The sequence below is a fragment of the Aphidius gifuensis genome, linkage group LG4, assembly GCF_014905175.1.
Source record: "Aphidius gifuensis isolate YNYX2018 linkage group LG4, ASM1490517v1, whole genome shotgun sequence".
Classification (NCBI taxonomy): domain Eukaryota; kingdom Metazoa; phylum Arthropoda; class Insecta; order Hymenoptera; family Braconidae; genus Aphidius; species Aphidius gifuensis.
In genome coordinates this window covers 14,802,020-14,829,853 of record NC_057791.1, presented here as the reverse complement: position 1 = coordinate 14,829,853, position 27,834 = coordinate 14,802,020, and the positions used below count along the sequence as shown (strand labels likewise).

General features: G+C 25.0%; 3 protein-coding genes across 3 annotated transcripts; 1 reads left to right on the top strand and 2 right to left on the bottom strand.

The window, feature by feature from the left end:
- The first annotated feature begins 147 nt into the window (after positions 1 to 147).
- Positions 148 to 5,979, top strand: LOC122855156 (oxidative stress-induced growth inhibitor 1-like). Its single transcript, XM_044156322.1, has 6 exons — positions 148 to 1,059; positions 2,787 to 2,854; positions 2,948 to 3,638; positions 3,712 to 3,968; positions 4,040 to 4,480; positions 4,587 to 5,979. Exons 2-6 carry the CDS (start codon positions 2,794 to 2,796, stop codon positions 4,829 to 4,831), a joined length of 1,695 nt encoding a protein of 564 aa, XP_044012257.1. The 5' UTR covers positions 148 to 1,059; positions 2,787 to 2,793; the 3' UTR covers positions 4,832 to 5,979.
- On the bottom strand, positions 5,690 to 7,098 carry LOC122855157 (syntaxin-16). Its single transcript, XM_044156323.1, has 4 exons — positions 6,891 to 7,098; positions 6,566 to 6,784; positions 6,293 to 6,500; positions 5,690 to 6,226 (listed from the first exon to the last, which is right to left on the bottom strand). The coding sequence occupies exons 1-4, from the start codon at positions 6,969 to 6,971 to the stop codon at positions 5,748 to 5,750; spliced, it is 987 nt and encodes a 328-aa protein (XP_044012258.1). The 5' UTR covers positions 6,972 to 7,098; the 3' UTR covers positions 5,690 to 5,747.
- A 6,006-nt stretch (positions 7,099 to 13,104) lies between these two features.
- On the bottom strand, positions 13,105 to 15,911 carry LOC122853929. Its single transcript, XM_044154337.1, has 7 exons — positions 15,860 to 15,911; positions 15,624 to 15,699; positions 15,350 to 15,515; positions 14,779 to 15,248; positions 14,462 to 14,672; positions 14,134 to 14,344; positions 13,105 to 13,471 (listed from the first exon to the last, which is right to left on the bottom strand). The coding sequence occupies exons 2-7, from the start codon at positions 15,684 to 15,686 to the stop codon at positions 13,105 to 13,107; spliced, it is 1,488 nt and encodes a 495-aa protein (XP_044010272.1). The 5' UTR covers positions 15,687 to 15,699; positions 15,860 to 15,911.
- Positions 15,912 to 27,834: the final 11,923 nt, after the last annotated feature.

Sequence of the window (27,834 nt, the reverse complement as noted above, 5' to 3'; positions counted from 1 at the left end):
TCTGATTTTTTTTTCATTCCCAAGTTTTTTTTTTTTTAAAAAAAAAGCTTACTGAAGAAAATTCACGAGAGATGTCAGCTCCTGTTTGGATCAATACCCCGATGGTAGAAAAAAAGAGAAAGAGAAAAAAAGAATGAGAAATGAAATAGTATGTGTACAACACATTGGAGCATGTTGTAGCATGTTGGAGTACTTTGAATTTGCAGTCGCATAATAACCATCACTGTGTTCATTCACAGAAAAATATACTAAAAAATAATTAACATGTGCAATGTGAATTTATAAATAAAAAAAATTAACTATAATAATTATCAAGTCAAAATAAACATTACATAAAATTTTGCAACACAAAAATAATTAAATAACTTGGTAAGTCAATGACAAAAAAAATATTTATCAATATTTATAAATCACAATATTATTAATTAGTTTTTTTATAAAGTCTAATTTTATTTACTATAGTTTCGATTACGAATAAATAAAATGTACAACATACTTGTTACGACACATTGTTATTTTTTTTATATTAAAAATAGTAAGTGATGATTTTTTTTTTTAATTCAATAGCAAGTGATGTGTTGACCTAGGTCATATTTTATTTATTTTTGTCACACATTGATTTATTATTGTTGACAAATTCATATCTAAAAATAAAAAAATGAGTTAATATTTATGTTATAATTAATTGTCTCATTTAAATTTTATTAATAAAATTTGGATCAATATACATGTCTGGGCTAAAAAATAAAAAAAATAAAAAATACCATGTGTTTTATAAATTCCAAGGCAAAGTCATACAAAAAAAAAACGACAGGAATTAGTGAAAAAGAATAAGGATAAACCGGTTTAACAGAATGGAGCATCGTTTGGAAGAATGGAATAAAATTAACAAACTATCTTGTTACATTAAATTTGCAAAGGCCTTCACTTTGACTTGGTTTAAATATATGTTAATATCATCACACACATCTAGCTCATCTAGCTAAATTGTGGTGTTATTTGTGTACATGTGTTTATTATTATAAAAATTTAAAAATCCAAGACTAGTTTATCATCAAGGTGCGCATATTATTATTTTTTTTTTCTCCATGACAAGCATATTTTTTTTATTAGCAATAAATAAATTATCCACCGTATAAATAAGCAACAATAAAATAATTCATTTAAAAAAAATTTATGAGTCAGTAGACCAGGAAAAAAAAGGCTAATATCAATTTAATTTTTTTTTGATAAATTTATGTTTTTTTTTATGAGGAAATTAGTGGCTTTTATTTATAGATTTTTTTAAAATTATGTAAATATTTATTTTTAATATAGCCCGGGTTATCGCGAATGTCTCGATGAATTTTGTTTTTTTTTATTTATTTTTTTGCACACGTTTATTTAAATTTTAGTATTTGATATTGTTATGTAATTTTTTATGTGAATATTTGAGGATAAAATAAAAATTTATAGCATAAAAATATTACTATAAATTTCAATGATAGCTGGGCGATAATAAGCGTTCTATATTTGAAATATTTATGAGAAATAGATAATAGTGTTCTACTCCAATAGATAAAAAAAAAAATAGATACAATAGATTGATTAAAAATTTATTAAACGTTAAATGAAACCAAGTCGATTTTTTTATTGAAATATTTATTTTTAATATTTTTTACAATTGTCATCTATGCATAAAGTTTAAAACTTTTTCCATTAAAAATTTAACAATTTATATTCAAGAAATAATACCTTCTTTAGAAATATTACGTTTTTTAAACATTCTGTGAAAGGTAATAAGGTAAAAAAAAAAAATCCTTGAGAATTTATTTTTTTTTTACTTACAAATTTGTACTCTATTCAGTAATTATTTCTCGGAAATGAAATTAAATTTCTTGCATAATCATTGGTACTTTTCCAAGTTATAAATTACATGTCAAATAAATGATTATTGATGATTAAATACCCTGACAAGAAAATACAACGTAATAATGAAAAAAAAAAAAAAAACGCGGGAAAAAAAGCCCTTTTTTTTAATATTCAAAATAATCTATTTAATTTTATTGTAAAAAAATTTATATTACCCCAGTAATAAAACTTTAATTACCAGCAAATCATAATTGAAGAAAAAAAAAAGCATGATATTATTTACAATCAAAAAAAAAAAACAATTGATAAGAAAGTAAAAACAATAACAAAATAAAAAAAAAAAAAAAAAGAGATTAAGTATTATACAATGACTACAATGAATGCAAGTACAATATTAATATCTTTTTATTTATTTATTTAAAATATTACTGAGAAAATTGAGAAAACATTTAAAAATACATTGTTAGAAATAAAAGTATTATTTGCAAAATAAATATTACGTCAGCTAAATGTTATTCTAATGTTTATGTGGGAACCAAATTATAATATACAATGACCTTTGTTAATTTTTATTTCTCTTTGATATCATTAACATTAACAAGGTCAAATTGATGTAATCATGAACGAGTGATCATTTAATTTTTTTACTTAAAAACATTGTGATCATTTTATGTATGATTTTTTTTTTCCTGTTAATGATTATCATCAACAAGGTCAATACTTTTTAATAATATAAATTAATAAAAATAAATATAGACAGACTTTATTAGATATCAACTTTATCAAACAGTCACGTCATTTTCATATTGATTAAAATAAATGTTAAAATGAATTTACAGCAGTCATTGTTGTGTCATATTGTGTCACAGACTTGAACACATATTACAATTGATTTAATTTGTTTTTTTATTAATTATTTTTGTTTATATTATCAGAACAGAAATGGATGAATTTTCAAATGCAGCAAATGAAAATTATATTTACAAAGATATTGTTATTGTTGGTAAGTTTATTACAATAATATTTTAATATTTTTTAAGGCCAATTGAAAGTTTAAAATATGTCAAAAATTAATAAATCATTTTTTTGTTTACAGGAAATGGACCAGCTGGTATATGCTTGTCATATATGCTAAATGGTAATTGGCCTTATTATACTGGTGAACCACATCCTGGTGATGAAATGCTAACAGCACGACTAAATTATATAAAAAATAAACAAAAAAATAATAATATAAAAATACAAAATGATGATGATGATAATTATAATAATAAAATAATGAATAATAATAATGATAGTTTGTTAAATAATTCAAAAGAAGATTTCGAAATGTTAACTGGTGGTTTAGAAGGTCGTGGTACTTGTAAACCAATGGCATTGCTTCTTGATCAATTACAACATCCATGTGTTGATACTGGTCTTGATTTAAAAAGTTTATTAATATGGAAATCATCAGAATATCATCCAGATCATAATATTATTAATCATATTGTATTGGGTAAAGGTCCACCTGGTGGTGCATGGCAATTTATGGATCCAAATGTCTTAACAATTAGTTTAACAAGATGGATGTCATTACCTGGTCTTGATTTAAGAAAATGGGAAACACTTGTTGAAACTGAACAATTACGTAAATCTGAAATATTACAAAAACGTATTGTTGGTGATAATATTATTGAATCTGATGATGATACATTTGAAATATCAAATAGAATACCAGTTGGTACTGTTGCTGCTTATTATAAAAACTATGTTCATCGTATGGGATTAGAAAAATATTTTAAATGGTTTGTTTGTTTTATTTAATATAAAAATAATATATTTAATTAATTTAATTTTAATAATGATAATTTTTTTTAGTGGTAGAACAGTAACATCAGTTAGACCAATTATTGATACAAATAATTCTGATGATAATTATGGCTGGATTGTTAAAGGATATGAAAATCAAAGTGGAAGAAAATTTAATTATAAATGTAAAAAAGTTGTTCTTGCAACTGGTACAACAAATTCATCAAATCGTTTGGGAATACCTGGTGAAGAATTACAATCAAGTTGGATAACACATGACCTTAATGATCTTGAATCACGTCTTGATCGTCTTGCTGGAAAATGCAGTAAGTTAAAATTGGTTTTATATATTTTTATTAATGTTTTTTTGTATATATAATTAATTAATTTATTATAGAAAAATGTTTCATGAAACCAAGACAAGGTACTGTTGATCCAGTTTTAATAATTGGAGCTGGTTTAAGTGCAGCTGATGCAATAATGGCTGCAAGATTTAGGGGAATTCCAGTTATTCATGCTTTTCGTGATTGTTCAAATTCCACTGAAAAAATTAATGATAATGATGATGATGATAATGGAGTACGTTTAAGTGCAAGTTCATATGAAAGACTACAATCACTTCCAGTATCAATGTATCCAGAGTATCATAAAATTTATGAAATGATGGCTGATGGTAAAAATCACAGGTTTTACAAAGCATTACCTGGTTATTCATTAATTGATTTTTGTGGACCTACTAATAATGATGGAAATAAAAAAAAAGAAAGAAAAGTATCACTTAAATCACCAAGTGGACAAATTTTTACATTTAAAGTTTCAACTGTTGCTGTTCTTATTGGTAATTTTATTTTTTATTTTGCTCACATTGACATTAATTTAAGGTCAATTTAATTGTAAATTTAATAAACAATGACATTTAGTAATTGAATCATTTTTTTGTTTAGGCTCCAAGCCAGACTTGTCTTATCTCGATGAATATGCAACGAAATTGGGAAAAATTTATGGTAAACCAATTGATGGACGATCAAATCCAATTGAAATTGATGACATAACATATGAAGTTATCAAATCACCCAAAAAAGGTCTATACGCAATGGGTCCTTTAGTTGGTGACAACTTTGTGAGATTCATTGTTGGTGGTGCTTTTGCAATTGCTTCACATCTTATAAATAATCATGAAGATGATTAATAATTTTTTTTTTATCTATTATTCTCTATACTATTAAATTTTTTAATATAAAAATCATGCTGTGCATTGAATTAGAAATATTTTACATACATCATATTTCAGTATAACTAAAAATATTTTTTTATATATAAAATTTCAACTGTAAATAATATATTTATGGTTTTTTTTTATTTAAACTTTGAATTAATATATATTTTTATAGCGGTGCTTTATTAATTTTTTTTTTCTATTTTAAATTCAGTCAAAAGAAAATAAAATTAATTTATTATTCTACATTCCTGAATAAGCTCATTTATATTATCAAAAATTTGATGAAATAGCTATTTAATATTTATCCTAGATAAATTTTGATACTAATATAATTTATTTATTATTTAAAAATTAATAATCAGGTGAAAAAAAACAAAAAACAAAATAAATTTTATTGTACAATCTAATAATCGTGCCTTGACACATAAAAATATCAAGTATTTTTTATTTTTTTTAAAACTGTATTAACTCTTTATAATTATTTTTAAATATAGTAAATATGCACTTATAATCTAGTTGACAATACTAGCTCAAATGAATATAAATTGACTAACAAAATTAATTCATTTAATACTTAAAAATCATTACGTTCAATTTGATGCAGTGATTTTAAGTAATACTGTGATATTGAATTGTTTATATAATAATAATAATAAAATAAAAAAAATTGAATATATATTTATTTTTCGTTTTATTTATTACAACAATTACTATATATTAATATTTTTTATACATCCAACATTTTACAAACAATAACATTGCACTTTTATAATAATAAAAAAGAAAAAATAAAAATTCTTTATTTCAGTTTTTCAACTGTTAAAATTCATTATACTGTTAAATAAATAAAAATTGTATACAATTAAATTAACAATGTATAAGTTAATTAAGTTTTAAATACAACAATAAGAAAGCATAAAAGTATAATCATCATAGCAAGTATCATAATACAATACATTTTACGATTAGCTCTTTGGTATGTTTCAGCTTTTTTTAATTGTTTATAACCTTCTTGTACTTGGCACTGTGTTTGTTCAACATTATAATCAATTCTATCAAGTATTGTACCTTGATCATGTACCATTGTTGCAAGATCTTTAAATACATAATTTAAATCTGTTATACTTTGTACAATATGACCAACTTCTTGTTCTCTTTCAGCAGCAATTCTAATATTTTCTTCAGCTTCTTCAATTTGTAATAATACTGATTGTTGTTTTTGTTGTTGTGATAACTCCCAATATTGTTCAGTATTATTATCATTATAATTTGTACCAGTTGTCCAACTGTCATTTGAATTATCAGGAAAAAACATTTGATCTTCTTCAAAAAATGGTCTATTTCTTTCTTCTCGAGAATTTATTTCTGTAATTATTTAAAATTAATTTAGTTAATTGTTAATGTACACATAATTATTTAATAATTACATACGTTGTAAATAATTATTTTGAGCTGATTTATATTTAAATCCTAATTCTTGAAGTGCTGATGAAAGTGCTAATACAACACTCATTGCTAGCTGTCGATCAGCTGGTCTTTTTTCATGTCTTCCAGCATTTTTAACAATTTGTACTTGTCTATGACCACTTGAAAATGCTCTACTTATTTCACGTATTAATTGTTCCATTTGTCTTTCTTCCTAATAACAAATAAATCTCTATGTTGTTTTATAAAAATTTATAAAGAAAACTTTTAAAAATTTACCTGAGATGTATCGTCCAGTGTTGGTCGGGTTAAATGTTTAGCTTGAAGTTCAATTAAATTACCTATTTTATGTTTTAATCTACTTAAAATATATTGAGTTTCTTCAAGGGCATCAGTCCATGCAGGAGGTGTTGTGTCAGAACTGTCAAATCCAGCAAGTTCAACACTTTCAGATCCTTGATTATCGGAATTAACAAGTGCCATTTTATCAGACATGTTCTAAAATTTATTTATAAATAAATAATAATAGATTTAATTTAATTCAAAAAATATTCATCAATTAATTTAGAGTTTAATTTTTTATAATTAATAATAATTAACATACTTGATCAGCTGAAAAATGCTTGCTTTGAAGTGCATTATTTCTCATAAGCACAAATGGCTCTGTTAAATTTCTTGTAGCCATTTTTTAATTATATTATTTACTTTATTTTAAATATTTAATTTACTATGTTTATAATTATTATTAAGTCAACATTTTAACATTTGGATTTTGGAGTCAATGTGTCAGCTGCTTTTATTGTTATTTTTTTTTTCAACAAGGAGGGGTAAAACTGTCTGATGTTTAAAAGACGGTAAATAAACTGTCACGGACAGCAAGTCAGTACGTTAGACAGCAAGTCAGTACGTTTTTTCGTCGATGATAGCGTTCGTGTAGAACGGTGTCCGTGCTGTTTAAATTTATTTTTGTTTACTTTTTCTGCTCACGTGTTATTTTTGTTTATTCACATTTTTTTGACGTAAAGTGACTAAGAAGACTATAAAAAAAAAAATGGAGCAAATTCATATACTGGCGTTAGGTACAGAACAATATTTTTCAATATTTTTCATTTCTTTTCTTGATAAATTTGTATATTTGTGATGATACCATAAATAAGGCATCAGCTCTACCTGGTGAAAATATTTCTCCGAATTTCTCCGTGATTACACCGAATTTCTCTGCGGAGAAATGAGTGGAAAAATTTTCTCCTCGTCGTTGATTTCGGAAGAATTTCTCCGCGGTAAAATTATTTTTTTCAAATGTTTTTCCGCGTGTGTTTTTTTTTTCGCAGAGAAATATTTTCAAACGTTCTCTTACCCAAGTTGATTCGGAGAAACGACGGAAAAATTTCTCCTCGTCATTGAATTCAGAAAAAATTTCTCGGCAGTAAAATTATTTTTTCACACGGTTGAAGAAATGGCGGACAAATCTCTTCAACCTTTCTCCACCTAAAATTTATTCCGACTTTTCTCCGTCCTTTCTCCAATTTTTCTCCACCATTTGTCCAACTTTTTCCAAACTTTTCAATTTTCAATTTTTCCAAAAAAAAATAACTAATTATTGATTGTTACACGACGCAAAGCATGATGATGTTTATTTATTTTGAAAAAAATAAAAATTTGAAGACACTTTTTTTCAAAAAAGTTGATATACCTTATATATTATTATTGATATTGATGAAGGACAACGTATTAAAAATTCAAATTGTTTATTATTTAAAGTATTAGAAAAATGTACATCAACGAATCGTTTATTATTAACTGGTACACCATTTCAAAATGATTTATCAGAATTATGGTCATTATTATAACTTTTTTAATGCCAGAATTATTTGATGATCTTGACGTATTTGAATCATGGTTTGATGCTAAAGATTTGCTAGATAAAAATGGTATACAGATAAATTTTTAGAACAATTTTTCCAGATCTTCGAAGATATTTGAAGATACCTAGTGATAGTAACCGTGAACTTTATGCGGGAATCTTTGGAATTTTTTCCCGAGATATTACAACTTCTTTTTTTGGTGGTATATCTGGACAAACATCAACTTTTAATCTTCTCAACATAAATGGTTTTAATAGTTCATGTGAATGTCCAACAATTTTTTCATCTTTCTCTTGTTCTAAAAATTTATCTGTATACCATTTTTATCTAGCAAATCTTTAGCATCAAACCATGATTCAAATACGTCAAGATCATCAAATAATTCTGGCATTAAAAAAGTTATAATAATGACCATAATTCTGATAAATCATTTTGTAATGGTGTACCAGTTAATAATAAACGATTCATTGATGTACATTTTTCTAATACTTTAAATAATAAACAATTTGGATTTTTTATACGTTGTCCTTCATCAATAATAATATAAGATATAAATGAATTATTTTCTCCAAAGAAATAAACATTTGACAACTTCCTTCCCATAGACATTTTTCCCATAGCTTTTTGTCCATTTGAAAAATTAAAAAGCTATGAGAAAAATGTCTATGGAAAGGAAGTTGTCAAATGTTAATCTCTTTAACAATTTTTCTCTCGTGGTTTAGTTGATTATTTGTTAATTAAATATTACAAAAAAAAAACTCACAATATAAGAAGAATAATTTTTATATGAAGTAATAGAGTGACTTTTGGAATATCGTCAATCATATGTAAGTACACGTAGCGAAAAGTTTTATAAACATTTCTATAAAACGTTTTTATAAAAATTTTTATACAAATTTTTATACAAATTCTTATATAGATTTGGCGCTTTTTTTATATAGAATAAATTCTATAAAATTTGTGGTTGATTTTTATAGAATGAATTTATTAATTTTTTATAGGATTTGGTTTATAGGATTATTTTTATGTTGGCCTGTAGTATTAAATATATGCCTTACTGTCATCGGTGTTTATTGACATCAATTTATGTACATCTGCCTGAATATTTAGTGAGAATCTTGCATGTTCATCGCCGATCAGCCTCAATTAAGTTATACAATTACGCAGATACGATTCTGCCAAAAAGAAATTTATTTGTCTAAAAACGAATATTAATTATTAATCAACACAATCATTGACAATCATGTCAGAACTTGCTGGACCTAGCCATGTTACTGTCGTTACTGGTATGGAATGTTGTGAATTTACGTATGAATGGACAATTAAAAATTTCAAGCAATTGTATGGAACAACATTGAAATCACCAAGTTTTTCCTCTCATTATGGTGATATTGACGATGAATGGATTTTGGAAATATATTTGGATGCTGTGTCCAATTACAGTCATAATATACATATAGTGACTAGCCTACAGCTTCAATCATTCAATAACACTTCACAATAAATTACGGTTGCCGAAAAAATTATGTTTTAAGCAACATTAATTCCTTAGCCACATTCTTTCTTTAGCTACTGCTTTTCCTTGGACATTTTTATTTTTTAAAAATAAAATAACATGTATTTTATTTATTAAATAAATAAATGACTACGGACAAGCAATAGCTAAGAAAAAGATGGAGCTAAGGGATTAATGTGGCCAAAAAAATTATGTTTTGAGCAACATCAATTCTTAGCTACTGCTTGTGCTAAATATTAGGGGTGTGCGAATCAGTGATGGGTAAATGGTCGATTTTTGAGGTTTCATACACTTACAGTAAGATACTGTAAGATACTGTAAGAAACTGTAAGATACCTCTGACGCCATTTTGAACATTCTTATTGACTGTCAACTCGACAATTAGTTCTTATTGCTCGATATATATTGGTACATGTAATTTATTTGTTATATAAATATATATAATATCAAGGAAAACCAGTTTTAAGGAATTAATGTTGCTTGAAACATAATTTTTTGGCAACATTAATTCCTTAGCTCCATCTTTTTCTTAGCGACTGCTTTTCCTCGGACGTTTTCTATTTATTAAATAAATAATATACATGTCAGTTTATTTTTAAGATAGAAATGTCAAGAAAAACAGTAGCTAAGGAAAGATGTAACTAGAATTAATGTTGCTTGAAAAAGAATTTCTTTGGCAACTGTAATTCCTTAGCTCCATCTTTTCCTTAGCTACTATTTTTCCTTGGGATTTTTATTTATTTAAAAAATAAAATGCATGTAATTTTATTTATTAAATAAATTAAAATGTCAAGAAAAAGCAGTAACTAAGAAAAAAGATATAACTAGAAATTAATGTTACCAAAAATTATGTTTTAAGGAATTAATGTTGCTTTTAATTTTAAATAACTAGTTTTTAAATAAATAAAAATCCCAGGAAAAATAGTAGCTAAAGGGAAGATGGAGCTAAGGATTACAGTTGCCAAGAAATTGTTTTAAGCAACATTAATTCCTTAGCTACATCTTTCATATATACTTATTTTAGATTTTATTTATTTAATAAATGAATTACATGTATTAATCGAATAAAAAGAAATTGTAGCACGAAGGTTCCACTTTTATTCGTAAGAAGCGCTGGGAACGCAATGTAAGATACCTCGATGTATGAAACCGATGATGTAAGATACGGTATCTTACATGGTATTTTACACATGTAAGATACCAAGGTATCTTACCTACCCAACACTGGTGCGAATAGTCTTCGAATCGAATCGAATCGAATTATTCGAGTTTTCGAATAGTCGAATAGCTACGAATAATTCGACTATTCGCCATTATACGAATATTCGAAAATTCGAATAATTCGAATAATGACGAATAGTCGAATAGTAACGAATAATTCGACTATTCGACTATTCGACTCTATGTTTTTAATTTTTCGAATAAAAATGATTTAATGCATTTAAAAATTGTTCCAAATGGAAGATAATAATTATTGTAAGAATATTGAACCCAAACATGAGATAATTTTTTTATTTATATTATTTTAATGAATTTATTAGGTATGTAAAGTTAGCACATACATTGTAGCACAATCAAACTGGACTATATCAAAAATTACGTGCGGATTATGTGCGTTTTTTTTTTTTTTTTTCCTTTTTTAAAAAGTTGTGCTAGCTTTCACTGTAAGCTATAGCAAAACTTTTTTATTAATGATCAGATCTTGATGTAACTAGGCCCAAAATTACGTGCGAATTATGTGTTATTCATGTGCGAATAAATCATTAGAAAAAATTTTTTTATTTTCATTTTTTATAACAAATTCAATTTTGTTATTATTGAAAAGACCTAGGTTTAACTTTTTTAATAATAAAAATTCATATCACGTGATTAATGAAATTTTCTATCAAGAAATACTAGATCTTCAATATGGAAATACACATACGTCAATTACTTATATGTATTTCAAAAATTTGGTGCTAACTTTCTAAACACCCTCAAAATTAATAATAATTTTATTTTTCTAGTAAACTGTCTGCATTGATATTGAAGTTATACATGTGTTGCATAAAAAAAACATGATCTTTGTCAAAAACAGAAATTTATCATGAAAGTGTTGCTTCATATTTATAAATATATGCTACGTGTATATTTATATTAATGCAGGAAATATTGCATCACAAAATTTAACTCAAATTTAACATGTAATTCAAGAATTCTCAGAAGATGATTAAAAGTTTTTCTTTTTTGGTCTGTATTTATACAAAAAAAAAAATGATAATGAAAAAAAAAAAAAAAAAAAGGATAATAAGGTTTTTGAAATAATAAGAGAAATGAAAATTTATTTTATATTTGTTTTTATTATAATATAGTGGTTTAAACAAAATTAAGTAAGTCATTTTAAAATGTTGATATAAAATACATAAATCTTTTTTTATTTTCAACAAACTGTTTTTCATTTTATGGCTTACAAAATTGTAATTAACTGAATATTGCTGACAACAACAACTCCTGAAGAATACGTACAAAAACTTCAGGATATTTTTTTTGGTAAACTTGAAACGTTTTATTCATCAAAATAGCTTGTAAGTCTAAATAATTCTAATTATTGTTTTTTTGACAAACTAGTTTGTCGGCCTTTACCAAATTGAGTGTACATCTCAGTGATGGCCGACAATCTAATCTGCCAAAAAAACAATAATTAAAATTATTTAGACTTATCACATCACTTGGAGACATAATTTCCGACACGTGTGCCATTTTTTTGAACATTTTGATGTATTTTTTTTATTTATTTAATTAAAAATGAAATTGTTATCGTGGGACAAAAATTCGAGGTACAAACCTGTCACAATTTTGTCACTAGATGTTAAGGGCCTGGCCTTAATATTTTTAAATTTATTTTCCAGTTTAGCAGCACGTTTAGCTTCATGAACCATATGATTACGATTTTCTTCTAATTTTCTTTTGTATGCTTCAATTCTGTCTTTCTTTAATAGCAAGTGTTGCTTTTGTATAACATTTTTGTGGTTCTAAATATAATATTTGACCGATACATTCTTCTCATGTAGTTGTATAAGCATCAATACTTAATTCTCTATGTGCCATACCTTTTTTAACAATTTGTATTTCATCGGCAATCATTTTACTATAGCATTATCTAAATTTTCTTTATCATAATCTTCATATAGATGATCTCCAATATACTTTTGTACGTGTGAAATTATTGTTTGTCCACGTTTTGTATTACTTCGTTGAACTGGATTTAAAACAGCATTATATTGCATAATACCAATCATTTCTTTTTTAATTAATTCTTCAGATTTGTGAAGATCAGTTAATGAGCCACTATCACGAAAAATATCTGTATTTACCTCACATAGTCTTGGTAAATTTTTTTGGATAACTTTTGATCTTTTTTCTAATTCTTCTTTTGTTGTTGTAAATATATATTCTTCCTATTTTCTAGCATCAATGTCAGCTTGATCTTCAATAATATCATCATCTTGATTATCAGCTGTTTCATCAGTTATTTCATTATCTGGTATGACAATTTGATAATGATTTTTTGGTGCTGGTAATGCACCAAGATTAAGCGATGATTGTTGTTTTAATTGTTTTTGTTCAGCCGGTGTTTGAGCTCCATCAATACTTGTTTCTGGATTAATATTTACTTTATTTTTAGCTGGTGTTGGTGCTAAAATACCTGGTGTCTTTTTGATTGATCCAGGTGTATTGAATGTAGATAATGACAATGGAGTACCATCATTTTTTTTTTGTAATGCTTGCGTTGATTTTAGATATCCAAGAGATCCAATAGTATCTCTTTCAACAAATGATCATTGATGCAAAATAAATCTGTGTATAATGGTGTCAAAAATCAATGGTATCACATGAATTAAAAAAATGTTGATGAATCAATTTGTTCAATTTGTTTGTATAAATCCATATCACCACAAGTAACAATTAATATCAATTGAAAAATTATTTGGAAAATTAAATAAAATTTTATGATTTAATTTATCAAAAAAAAATTATTTTTTGTTTATTAAATAATAGCTTTTCACTATTTATTATTATTATTTTATCTCATGTGAAAATTTACGAATTAATTATATCTTTCATCTTGCCAGTCAAAATCTTTATTATTATAAGGCAAGAAATACCAGCTAGATAAAAATAAAATGATATAAAGTAAATGTATATTCAAATTAGAACAATTTATTTATTATTTTTAGCAAATTATTACAAGTAAACTTTTGAATGTTTCTTGTAAATAAATGATACAATATTGGTAACAAATTAGTGATTAAATTAATTAAACTGTAAGTTTTAAAGTTTTTAAAAAACAATGTGGTTTACAATTTCTGAAAACTAATATTAAACAAAAAATATTAATATTACCAGATATGTATATGTTTCATGAAAAAAACATAAGAAAAAACAATAATTATTATACAGTATTTTTTTCGGTAAAATTGAGAGACATGAAAGTTAGTGCTGGGTTAATAACTGTTGCAGGTGAATCATTATTATCATTCATTTTAAAAGAAACCCATACCGTCAATTTTCGTTGACGATCTTCTGTTAATTTAGTAATTTCTTCGACAAGTTCAATAGTTGCTTTTGTATTTTGAATATAGAGAGTTTCTAAATTTGGTAAATTTTTAACAAGTTCAATCACTGAGCTATTAGTGACTTGAATGCAATTTATTATGTCCAGTCTTGACAATTCTTTGTTGAACAAACATTTAATTGACTGATCAGTGATGAATTTATTTTCTATTTTTGTTTCATCTAAACCAAAATATAAACTTTTCAATTGATGTAACTTATCAATTGCAATTAAACCTTTATCCGTTATATTTGAACCACATATATTTAAATTTTTCAAATTTTTAGAATTATTAATAAGATTTATGAAAAATTCATCTGTAAAACCATAATCCAATCTAATTGTTGTAGACTCGAGATTTTTCATACTACTAATGACAGTCAATAAAGCTTCGGTTTCTGGAGATAATACCTGAAAGATAGAAAAATTTATATTATTATTCATTGATAATCGAAAAGAATAAATACTATTTTTTTTTCTTTTTATATTGTATTAGTTTTAAAATTTATATACTTACAGATGAAACAGATGAAACTGGTACTTGATATGGATAACTCAATGGTTCAGGATGACATATAATGACAAGAGTTTTCAAGGTTTCACAAACGTGTTCTAATGACTTGATCAAAGTCATTGGTAAAGTTGAGTTTTCACATTCCCGATAAATTGATAATTCTTCAAGATGACTCATGTTAGAAAAAACATTATCACAATCATTACTTTCCATTTCTTTAAATCTTAATACAAGTTTCGTCAGATTAAAACAATTAGATTTAATCAATGGCATCAGTTGAGAACAAGGATATTCATCTACATGTAGACCTCCATGATAATCATATAAGCGAAGCTCCGTCAAATTATATCCACAGAGATTGATCACATATTTCAAATCAATTTCTTGTCTTTTAAATGATATAACAGTTGCACCATAAAAAATATATGTCGTAAAGCCTGAATCAAGAAAACCATTGTGCCAATCTCTGCAAACTATAAAAGAAATAAAAATTGATATTAATAAATTATTTTGTAATTTTTGTTTTTTCTCTATTTAAAATCACTGTTAATTTGTATTGATTTTTATTACTTACTCATTTGTAGTCTTGGTTGACTTGCAAATAGTGGCTTCATGCGTTTCATGCGTATTTTACGCTGTTCCGAAATCTTTTCGCATTTTTCAGTCATCATTTTTTGAAACTCCTCACAATCAAAATTTGTAGGAATTTCATATTTATTTATTTTTGTTGGTGAGTTGATCTATGAAATAACATTGATTAATTATTTAATTTAATTGATAACCAAAAATTAATGCAAGTAAAAAATGATAATGAAAAAACATTATCAACATTATAACTCAGTACTTACCTCTTCTATTGAAATCGTCTTGAACGTTTCAATCCATTGATCATCAACTGCAACAGTCTCCATATTTGAGGTTATTCTATAAAAAAAAAAAAAAATCAATTAGTTATTTAATTAATAATATGTTATTGATTATTTATTATTATAGTAAATCAATAACAGGTTATAATTTTCATAAACCTCGAATAAATATAATAATTTCAATATGAAAAATAATTGATAAATTGTCAACACTGTACCTTTTTTTTTGACGTTTGTTTATTCTAAGCTAACCAACTTGTTGAACATCAATGCAACCATTCAACCAATGCAGCTGCAGCCTCGCATACCCGACATGGTATCCCCACTCTCAAAAAGACTAAGGATACCTGTTTTTGCCCACCTCAGAGTTGCTAACCCATAGTATGAACAAAATATATATGAAAGAAAAATATTGTAATCCCTGATTCTACTTTTTGCAGTATTACTCGGAGAAATTACTCCGGCATATATAAAGCTATACTATATTTTTTTAACCCTTCTATAATAATTGACTATATTGCTGTATTCTGAATATAAACAAATTGAAATTAATAGAAAAATATTTTTAAAAATCTTATTGATCTTTTATAGATGTTAATTTTCTTTTTGAAAAATAAATACTATTATTAAATTTATTATTTTGTTATAAAAATTCAATTGCCATGATGTAAAATATATGATTATAATTATTATAAAAATATCTAAATAAATTATTTCTTTCTTTTTTTACAAAGATTTTATAGTTTCTAACAAAAGCAACATCTCCATATCAATAGAAAATTTTCTAAAAAATTAATATTAATTTTTAAGTCGTTGCAAAGGTAATAGCATCAGTTATTTAAAATATAGTGTTTGATAAATTTTTCCAACGACCTGATGCATTTCTCAATAGACCGTATGTATATCTTCATAAACAGTTAATTGACTTTTGTCTAATAGCTTGTTCATTTATGATCTCTTGGATAACATATGTGTTTAGTAGTATCGTCAGTAAGACGTAATCTGGGTTTAAAGACGAATAAATAAATAACAATATTTTATATCATTATATTACCTAGTATTAATTTACTATTTTGAAAATATTAATTATAGTAATATACATACCTCGTTTTTTGTTGAAAAAACTGTTGTACTTTATAAAATTTTTTATTCATCATATTACCACAAAAATGACATTTAAAATCAACTTGAATTAATTTATTGAAAAAATTATTTTTTGTCTATTGAATAATAGCTTTTTGCTATTTAATATTAGCAAAGTGAATTTTTACAAAATATTATGTCTCATGAAAAAAATGACAAATTAATTGTATGTTATATTTTTCATCTTGCCACAAAATTGAAAAAAAAAATCTATATCTTTCCATTAATATTATTTTGTTTATCTCTTTGAGATTATTAATATTTATATAATCGATTATAACACAATTAAATTTAATAAGTTTGTTTCAAGAGTATTGAGTTAGAAGTTAGTCGAAATATTTTTTATTATTATGAGGCAAGAAATAACAACTGGATGATAAAATAAATATTAATGTATGAAGTAAATACGTATATTGAAATTGGAACATTGTTTATTATTTTTATTAAGAATTATTACAATAAAACTTTTGAATTTTTCCTGTAAATAAATGATACAATATTGGCAATTAAATTAGTAATTAAATTAATTAAACTGTAAGTTTTAAAGTTCCTAAAAAACAATGTGGTTTACAATTTTTTAAAACTAATATTAAACCAAAAATATTAATATTACCATATGTATATGTTTCATGAACAAAACATAGGAAAATATACAATAATTATTATAAATTATGTTCTTTAATAAATTTATGAGAATGGAAAGTTAGTGCTGGGTTAATGAATGTTGAGAGTGAATCATCATCATTAATTTTAAAAGAAACCCATACTCTTAAATCTACTTTACGGTCTTTTGTTAATTCAGTAATTTCTTCGACAAGTTCAATAGTTGTTTTTGTATTTACAATATAGAGAGTTTGTAAATTTGGTAAATTTTTAACAAGTTCAATGATTGAGCTATTAGTGACTTGAATGCAATTTGTTATGTCCAATCTTGACAATTCTTTGTTGAACAAACATTTAATTGACTGATCAGTGATGAATTTATTTTCTATTTTTGTTGCAATTAAACCAAGTTTAAAATTTTCTAATTGATGTAAGTTATTAACTGCAATTAAGCCTTTATCTGTTATATTTGAAGCACGTACATCTAAATCTTTCAAATTTTTAGAATTATTAACAAGATTTATGAAAAATTCATCTGTAAAACCATAATCCAATTTAATTGTTGCATACTCTAGATTTTTCATATTACTAATGACAGTCATTAAAGCTTCGGTTTCTGGAGATAATACCTGAAAGATAAAAAAATTTATACTATTATTTATTGATAATCAAAAAAATAAATAAATTTTTTTTTTTTATTATGTTGTAATAGTTGTAAAATTTATATACTTACAGAAGAAACCGATGATAATGGTACTTTTTTTGGATCACTAAATCTTTCAGGTTCAGAAACAATGCTCAATCCTTTTAAGGTTTGAGAAACTTGTTCTAATGACTTGATCAAAGTCATTGGTAAAGTTGAGTTTTCACATTGCCAATGAACTGACAATCCTTTAAGATGACTCATGTTAGAAAAAACATTATCAAAATCTTCACTTTTTACTTCTTTAAAAGTTAATGAAAGTAACGTTAGATTTGAACAATTAGATTTAATTAATGGCATTATTTGAGAAGAATGATAACCATATAAACAAAGCTCCGTCAAATTATATCCACAGAGATTAATCAGATATTTTAAATCATCTTCTTTATTTTTAAATGATTCGTCAGTGGTTCCAGGACGAAAAACGTATGTTGTAAAGCCTGAATCGACAAAATCGTTGTTCCAATCTTTGCAAACTATAAAATAAAAAAAAAATTATTATTAATAAATTATTTTGTGGTTTCTTTTCTTTCTTTATATTTAAAATTACTGTTAATTTGTATTGATTTGAATTACTTACTTATTTCAAGTCTTGGTTGACTTGCAAATAGTGGCTTCATGCGCATCATGCGCTTATTAGCCTGTTGTCCAAGTTTTTTATATCCTTCGGTTAACATTTTTTCAAACTCATCAGCATCACAACCTATACGTTCATAAGGTATATCATATCTATTTATTCTGGTTGGTGAGTTGATCTGTGAAATATAACATTAAATAATTATTTAATATAATTAATAACCGAAAATTAGGGCTAACTAAAAAATCATAATGAAAAAATATCATCAACATTATAACTCAGTATTTACCTCTTCTTTTGAAATCGTCTTGAACGTTTCAACCCATTCAGCATCAATTTCAACAGTCTCCATGATTCAGGTTATTCTACAAAAAAAAATAATAATCAATGAATGGTTTAATTATTAATAGATGTTATTAATTATTATAATTATTTCAGTCAATTAATAACAGAATTTTAATAAAAAATAATTGATAATTTGTTAACACTGTACCTTTTTTTTGCACGTGGATAAAATGATGTTCAACTTTACTCAGCTATTTAACTTGTTGGGACGAGTGTAAACTTGTTACGAACAGAGATAACCATGGTTGCAGCTGCAGTCTCGCATGCCCCACATGGCATCCCCACTCTAAAAAATACTATATAGAGATATTTACCTGTTTTTGCACACTTCAGAGTTGCCAACCCATAGTATGTACAAAATCTATATGAAAGAGAAAAATGTTGTTAACCCTGGTTCTAATTTTTGCAGTATTACTCGGAGAAATTACTCCGGAATATGAAACTATACTATATTTTTTACCCTTTTAAATATACCCGTTAACTATACCCGTTTTTTAGTTGTTAATTTTCTTGTTGAAAAATAAATATTTATTTTGAATTCATTATTATGTTATAAAATTCAACTGTCATGATAAAATAATTTTGTATTATAATTATCATATAAATATTTATGTATAACAAATTATTTCTCTTTTTTTTCACAAAGATTTTATAGTTTCTTTCAAAAGCAACTTGTACAATCTCCATATCAATATAATACGTTATTTCTCAATGACCCATTGCTTTCATCTGGATTGAAAAAAAAAAATTAATAAATAACAATATTTTATTATTATTACATGAACTATTTATTTACTATTCTAAAATTATAAATTATATTGATGTACTTATACGTAGCTTTTTGTGGAATGTTGTACTTGTTGAAACGTTTTTTAGCATTTGCTGATTTCAAAATCAAGGTATGGTGCATATGCTGTTTCATATACATCAATAGTTATACTAGCACTGCTCCAACTTGCACCTTCTTAAAATGCGTATATTTTATTCAATTGATAATTGTGTTAATTAATAAAATATTGTATTTAAATATTCTCTAAACTGCCTATCAATTATTGTCCTAGATAAATTGTTCCAGAATGTTGGTCATTGATACTTGATTACATCTAAATTGTTAAAACAAATAATAGTTGTAAAACTTTCTAATTTGTGTTTATTTATTTATTTTTTGTATATTTGTTAGGATGTGTGATATTTAAAAAATAATGATATTCAAAATATCGCTACCTTGTTTTGAATATCGGCGTATCGATATATCGGCTTCTCAAAATAGTCAATATTAAATATCATTGGCAATTTTATTTATTGTTATTATTATTCCTGAAGGTTCATTTATTCTTACATTTATTGTTTTTTATTTTTATTTAATTATAGTTATTTATGTTTTTTTTATTGCATAAAATTTAAACATTTTAAAATTACAAATTAAATTACATATTATATTTTATTATTAGAATATTTTATTATATACATATTATGATATAAATATATTATCATTTTTTTTAAAAAATTAAAAAACAATTAAGATAAAAAAGTTAAAGCAAATTTAAGTTTAAATGCAATCATCAGATGTAAGAGTTAATGATTAAGAAAATCAATTTATTTCAATTAGGTTTGTTAACAACACTGAAATCTATCAATATCTTGACTGTTATCTGAGATTAATATTATATCACTACAAAAATAACAAATAATATTAAATAATATCGCATCTACAAATTACAGATTAAATAAATTTTTTTTTCGAATAACAAATAAATTACCTGGAATTATCATCCATATTAATAACGTCTCCAATAAATCTAAAAAAAAAAATTATTAGAATTGTATTGACAAGGTTGTTGTATGTTAAATACTTTCACAAAAAAAAAAAAAGGATTAAATATATATACTGTAGATGTTTACGATTCATAAAATGGTTTTTTTTTTTATCTTATTTAAATCAATTGTATTCTTTTAGTAGTAGTTAACAAAACAAATGACACTCAAATCAATTATAAATTCCATTTTATCAAGAATCAACAATATCAAAATTATTAGTCTGAAGCTGTATGGCTATTTTAACCGCGATATCCATGAAAATATCGGATACATCGATATATCGGGTCAAAAAATATCGATAACAGTAGGCGATATATATCGATGCTATTGGGTGTTTATTTTTTCCCTATTTATTTTTGTATATTTGTAGTTGATTGCGCAGTCAGCAGAAAGTCAGTTTGCAACAGCGTAGTACATGAGGGGCTGGATCAGCTGAGTTTTAATTCTTATTTTTTAAGAATTATTCGTTCGACACCACTGTTTGCATAATATGCACATGTGTATGATCATGCGCATTGAAGTGAAAAAAAAAAACCCAAAAGAAATGTGCTTTCGAGTGGGAATGAAGTTTGTCACACAGACATTTGCCTTTGTGTGCTGCAATATTTGCACACGTGCTTAAGGTTTCTCATGATCTTTTTCTGCCAGTTTCACTCTATTATTCTGCCTACAGTATCTAGAGTTAAGTTTGGTTAAGTTGTGAAAATACGCAAATACGATTGTGCCAGAAGGAAATTTATTAGTCTATAAAACAAATATTAATTATCACAATCATGTCAGTACTTGCGGGGTCAACCCAGAATTCCTTTAAACTTGTGTCAAAACAAGATTATGTTACTTCTATGGAAAATTGTGAATTTACATATGAATGGACAATTAAAAACGTAAGTTCGTCGGCTAGAGGAAGAATGTCACCAATTTTTTCATCTCATCATATCGATTTTGACGATAAATGGATTTTGAAAATATACTCAGATTTTGATGAACGTGGTACTACATATATATTTGTTGATCTACAGCTTCAATCATTCAATAATACTTCACAATTACAAACAAAATGTAAAATATTAGTTGATGATAAAAATGAAATGACTCAAGAAAAGAATTTCAGTATATTTCCAGAAAAAATGTCATGGGATATTTCCCAATCAATCTTCTTAGGGGCACACCGTTGTTCGATGTATGCACTAAAAGGTTCACATAAAGTTCGTTGTACAATAACAATGTCAAAAAAACAAACAAATAAAATTATGGTAATTCCAAAAAATATTGCAACTCAACAACTGAGTGTCGACTGGAAAAAACTTTTGTTAAGTGAAAAATCAGCTGATGTTACCATTCAAGCAGGTCAAAAATCATTTCGTGCAATCAAAGGCATTCTTGGAGCACGCAGTCCTGTTTTTGCTGCAATGTTTGATCATGAACAATTAAAAGAAAATAAAAAAAATGAAGTTGTCATTGAAGATATTGAAGAAGATATTTTTGAAGAATTTTTACATTATATTTATACTGGTGAATCACCAAATAGTGACAAAATGGCAATGGAACTGCTTGCTGTTGCTGAAAAATATCAGGTTAATTGTCTTAAAAATATTTGTGTAGAAGTACTATGCAAAACGATAGATTTTGAGAATGTTGCAAGTATGATTATTCTTTATGATAAATATAATCTTGAAAAATTAAATAAAAAATGTTTAGAGTTTATGAAAGAAAATTTACAAGCTATTTTGATGAATAAAACGTTTCAAATTTACCAAAAAAAATATCCTGAAGTTTTCGTACGTATTCTTCAGGAGTTGTTGTTGTCAGCAACATTCAGTTAATTACAGTTTTGTAAGCCATAAAATGAAAAACAGTTTGTTGAAAATAAAAAAAGATTTATGTATTTTATATCAACATTTGAAAATGACTTACTTAATTTTGTTCAAAACCACTATATTATAATAAAAACAAATATAAAATAAATTTTCATTTCTCTTATTATTTCAAAAACCTTATTATCCCTTTTTTTGTTTGTTTTATTATATTCATTATTACTTTGTTTTTTGTATAAATACAATCAAAGGAGAAAAACTTTTGATCGCATCATCTGAAAATTCTTAAATTATATGTTAAATTTGAGTTAATTTTTGTGATGCAATATTTTCTGCATTAATATAAATATACACGTAGCATATATTTATAGACATGAAGCAACACTTTCATGATAAATTTATGTTTTTTACAAAGATCATGTTTTTTTTTATGCAACACATGTATAACTTCAATATCAATGCAGACAGTTCACTAGAAAAATAAAAGTATTATTAATTTTAATGGTGTTTAAAAAGTTAGCACCAAATTTTTGAAATACATATAAGTAATTGACGTATGTGTATTTCCATTTTATAGATACCGTATTTCATGATAAAAAATTTCATTAATCACATGATATGAATTTTTATTATCAAAACGAAAGTATTTATCTTAAATTAAAAACTTATTTTTGAAAAAAATGTTTATCTTTAGTTAAGATAAATTTTTATCAATAGACTATATTTTTTATCATTATAAGGCAATAAATGACAACTAGATAAAAGAAAAATCGTAAAGAAAGTTCATTGAAATCACAACATTATTTATTCTTTTTATTAAATCATATGACAATCAAATTTTTGATGAAAGTTTTATAATTAAATAAATTAACTTAATAATTATTGATGTTACAATAAACATGTATGACAAAACAAAAAAAAAACAAAGAAAATTTGAAATTGTTTTTTCAATTTAAAAAAATTATGATATTGCCTATAAATTTCAATTGATGTTGAGAAAATATAAAATAAATCTTAGGCACACCGTTGTTCGATGTATGTAAAAATTCACATAAAGTTCGTTGTACAATAACAATTTCAAACACTGAAACACATGAAAATTCATATATTCCATGCAACTTTTTTTCTTATTTTACACGTGTTTTACGCAGTGAAAAATCAGCTGATGTTACCATTCAAGCAGGTAAAATCATTTGCAATCAAAGGCCTGACACGTTTGTGCACAAGGCTCAATGTTTGTGTCTAGTTTGTGAAGAAATTAAAAAAATGAAGTTGTTGAAGATGATTGAAGATATTTTTGAAGAATTTTTACATTATAATACTGGTGCCCAATTGTGCCTAAAAGTTGGAACTGCAAGCTTTGCTGAAAAATATCAAATTGTCTAAATAAATATATGGTTGTATCTATTACTATGCAAAACGATAGATTTTGAGAATGTTATTTTTTATTCTTTAATAAATATAAACGAAATAATTAAATAAAATTTAGAGTTTGATGAAATTTAAATTTCAAAATTTTTATATAAATAAATTCAATTGAGAAAAAATATCCAAGTTTTCGTACGTATTCTTCACAATGGTCAGCAACATTCAGTTAATTACATTTGTAAGCCATAAAATGGAAAAATTTTATATAAAAAAATTACTAGAATTTTTTTAGTTAAATATATGCATTTGTCAAGACTTACTTAATTTTGTTGAAACAATGGGCAACAAATTAAAACAATTCTCTATATTATTTCAAAAACCTTAAAATCATTTTTTTTTGTTTTGTGTTTAGCATGGATTAACAAGGTTTTTGTATAAATACAATCTGGAAAAACAAGCTTGACAATCTGAAAATTTTAATCTATATGTTAAATTTGAATTAATTTTTGACACAGGCTTGGTACAAGCATGAACTAATGTGTCTTGCGCAATGACTGTAAATACAGGTTTACATGAGCTTGAATTTTTAACCTTGTGTTCACTTGGAATTAACGATTATTACAGGCTTGTTACAAGCCTGGAAAAATACCAAGTCTTGTGCAATGACTGTAAATACAGGTTGATACCAATTTTGAAATTTTAACCTTGTGTAAGGCTTGAATTACTGATTGACATTAGAATTTCATAAGCCTGATAGAATTCTTGTGCAATGACTGTAAATACAACTTTATACGAGCTTAAATTTAACCTTGTGTAAAGCTTATCATTAACTATTTTTACAGGCTTGGTACGAGCCTGAATAAGAAAAGTCTAAAGAATATTCTTAAATACAAGCATTGACACAATTTTGGAATTTAAATCATATGAAATTCCAAATTAACGATTGTTTTATAATTTATACAAAACTTAATAACAAGTATTGTGCAATAAACTGTAAAAACAAACTTGAAAATGAATTTGGAATTTTCAAAATTGTGTGAGGCTTGGAAATAACAATCGATTACAGGTTTGGTATTCAAAATAAATTAACAAGTCTTGTTCAATGACTGAGTATAAAAATGTGCCAAGCTAGGCACATAATTTTCCACCAATAACACTAGGAAACACAAGTTTTTACTTATTTTACACGTGTTTACATTGACATGATCACTGCATCTATATGTGTTTTTTTTTCTTCGCAACAACCAAACACAAAGGTATAATTAACCTTGAAGAAATAATAATTTTTAATGGAAAAAAGTAAAATATAATTAACCAGACGTGATCAAAAGCTATTGTTTTATAAATTTTTTATGTTTTGAAGTTAGTAAGGGTGTTTGTACGAAATGTCGAGGAATCGCACAAAAAAAAAAACCACGACTTTGAAAACATGATTATTTTCATTTGAAGAAATAGAAATATGTTTATTTCCATATTAGAGATACAATATTTCATGATAGAAAATGTTAATAATCACATGATATTAATTTTTATTATAAAAACAAAAGTATTTATCTAAAATTAAAAACTCATTTTTGAAAAAAATGTTTATCTTTATTTATGTTAATAATTTAGTTCGTTTATTTGAGATAATTATTATTGAAATTAAATTAATGCATTTTTGTTATGATTTTAAAGGCAGTAATAATCCCATTGATAGAAAACTGCAAACGATTTAATACTTCTTGTGGTAGTAATGGTGATGTAATACGAAACACAAAAATACCATTTGTTCCGTTGAGACGTTCTGAAACCTCCGTGCCATTTTGATATATTCCTCCTTCAACTATGATACGGGTGCTGAAAATACACCTAAAAAAATTATTAAATTCTCAATAAATATTTCTCGATAAATATTATAATTATAAGAAAAAAATAAAACAAAAAGTATACTTACAAATAACGCATATGAAAAATACAACATGTCCAAAGTAAAACTTGATACCCCTAATTACTCCCTTGATTTTACGAATAAAAATTATAAAAAACAGAAAATAAATAGTAAATTTTTGATCGGCGGCAAGTAGTCGAGCGGAATTATATTAAAAGCTTAGACCAAATGTACACTTGTATCTATACATCTGGTCTAAGTATTGTATGTTGTATCAATGCAAATTTAATTGATCCGGAACGCACTTGTGTTGCTGTTGATTTTATTATGGAATATTTCTTATTGATACGAATGGATAATTTACTAAGTGACCATAATGGTGATTAAAAAGAACAAAAAAAATTCATAATTGTTGGACTTATTGATAAATCTGTGGAATTACCTTCAGTTTTGAATGAGAAACGAAAAGTATATGCAAATAATATATCAACGAATAAAATTAATTTTCATTTAGAAAATCTAAATTAGTGTTTTTTAAATTTTATCAACATTTTACGATAATAATTACTTAATTTTTTTCTAAGCTGCTGTTGTAAAAACAATAACAAACTATTGAAAGATAAATTTTTATCAATAGAATATTTTTTATTATCATAAAGCAATAAATGACAAGTAGGTGAAAATAAATTCGTGAAGAAAATTCATGGAAATCACAACATTATTTATTCATTTTATTAAACTATTACAATCAAACTTTTTGAATAATATTTTCAAATAAATAATACAATATTAAAATTAAATTAGTAATTGAATTAATTAAACTGTATATTTGAAAGATTTCAAAAAACAATGCGTTAATTATTTACAAATTTTTAAAACCAATTAATAGACTTACTTTTTTAAAAACCTGATTATTCGTTTTTAGTTTTTTTGTTATAAAATTTAACTGTCGAGTATTCATGATAATATTTACAATTTATAACAATAATTATAAATACAAATTTTAAAATATAAAAACTTGTAATTATCTACAAATTATCTTTCAAGTATATCAATTTCTCCACGTGTCATATGCATTCTCGCATTACATTTTGAGTTTTAAAGTATAGTATTTATAATTTTTCAAAACTAATATTAAACTAAAAATATTAATATTATCACAATATATATGTATATGTTTCATAAAAAAACATAGGTGAAAACAATATTTATTTTAGAGTATCGTAATCTTTCGCTGAATAGAAGAACTTTACTGCTCGGTTAACTTCGAAGTAGGACCAATAGTCATGAATTCTAAAAGACACAAAAACTATTAAATTTTGTCTACGGTATTTTGTAAGTTGAGCAATTTCATCCACAACTTCAGTAGTTGCTTTTGTATTTTCAATATGGAGAAATCGTAATTTTGGTAAATTTTTAATAATTTCAATGACTGAGCTATTAGTGACTCTACAGCAATGTGATATGTCCAAAATTTCTAGTGTTTTGTTAGACAAACATTGAATTGACCGATCAGTAATGACTTCATTTATTATATTTGTCTTATTTAAACCGAGAAAGAAATATTTTAGTTTTGGCAAGTTATTAACTGCAACTAAACCTTTATTCGTTATTTTTGAACTACGTACATTTAAATATACCAAATTTTTACAATTATTGGTAAGTTTTATAAAAAATTCATCGGTAAAACCATAATCCAATTTAATTGTTGCAAACTCAAGGTTTTTCATGGTACTAATGACAGTCATTAAATCTTCAGCTTTTGGAGGTAATGTCTGAAAAATGAATAATTTATTATTAATTATTGAAAACAAATATAAAAAAAAAAAAAAATAGGTCATATTTTTTTTTGTTTTTAATTGTAATAGTTGTAAAATTTATATACTTACACAAGCTTCGAATGTAATTGGTTTGTCATAAGGATGAACTCTTTCACCTTCGCACACAATGAA

Bases quoted from the DNA above. Each gene is read 5' to 3' on its own strand.
- LOC122855156 (XM_044156322.1), top strand. From the start codon at position 2,794: ATGGATGAATTTTCAAATGCAGCAAATGAAAATTATATTTACAAAGAT. The intron at 2,855-2,947 runs GTAAGTTTATTA...TTTTGTTTACAG, and splicing joins CAAAGATATTGTTATTGTTG to GAAATGGACCAGCTGGTATA. The intron at 4,481-4,586 runs GTAATTTTATTT...TTTTTTGTTTAG, and splicing joins AACTGTTGCTGTTCTTATTG to GCTCCAAGCCAGACTTGTCT.
- LOC122855157 (XM_044156323.1), bottom strand. From the start codon at position 6,971: ATGGCTACAAGAAATTTAACAGAGCCATTTGTGCTTATGAGAAATAAT. The intron at 6,785-6,890 runs GTATGTTAATTA...AATAAATTTTAG, and splicing joins AGCATTTTTCAGCTGATCAA to AACATGTCTGATAAAATGGC. The intron at 6,227-6,292 runs GTATGTAATTAT...AAATAATTACAG, and splicing joins TCAAAATAATTATTTACAAC to AAATAAATTCTCGAGAAGAA.
- LOC122853929 (XM_044154337.1), bottom strand. From the start codon at position 15,686: ATGGAGACTGTTGCAGTTGATGATCAATGGATTGAAACGTTCAAGACG. The intron at 15,516-15,623 runs GTAAGTACTGAG...GTTATTTCATAG, and splicing joins AGACGATTTCAATAGAAGAG to ATCAACTCACCAACAAAAAT. The intron at 15,249-15,349 runs GTAAGTAATAAA...TTTCTTTTATAG, and splicing joins TCAACCAAGACTACAAATGA to TTTGCAGAGATTGGCACAAT.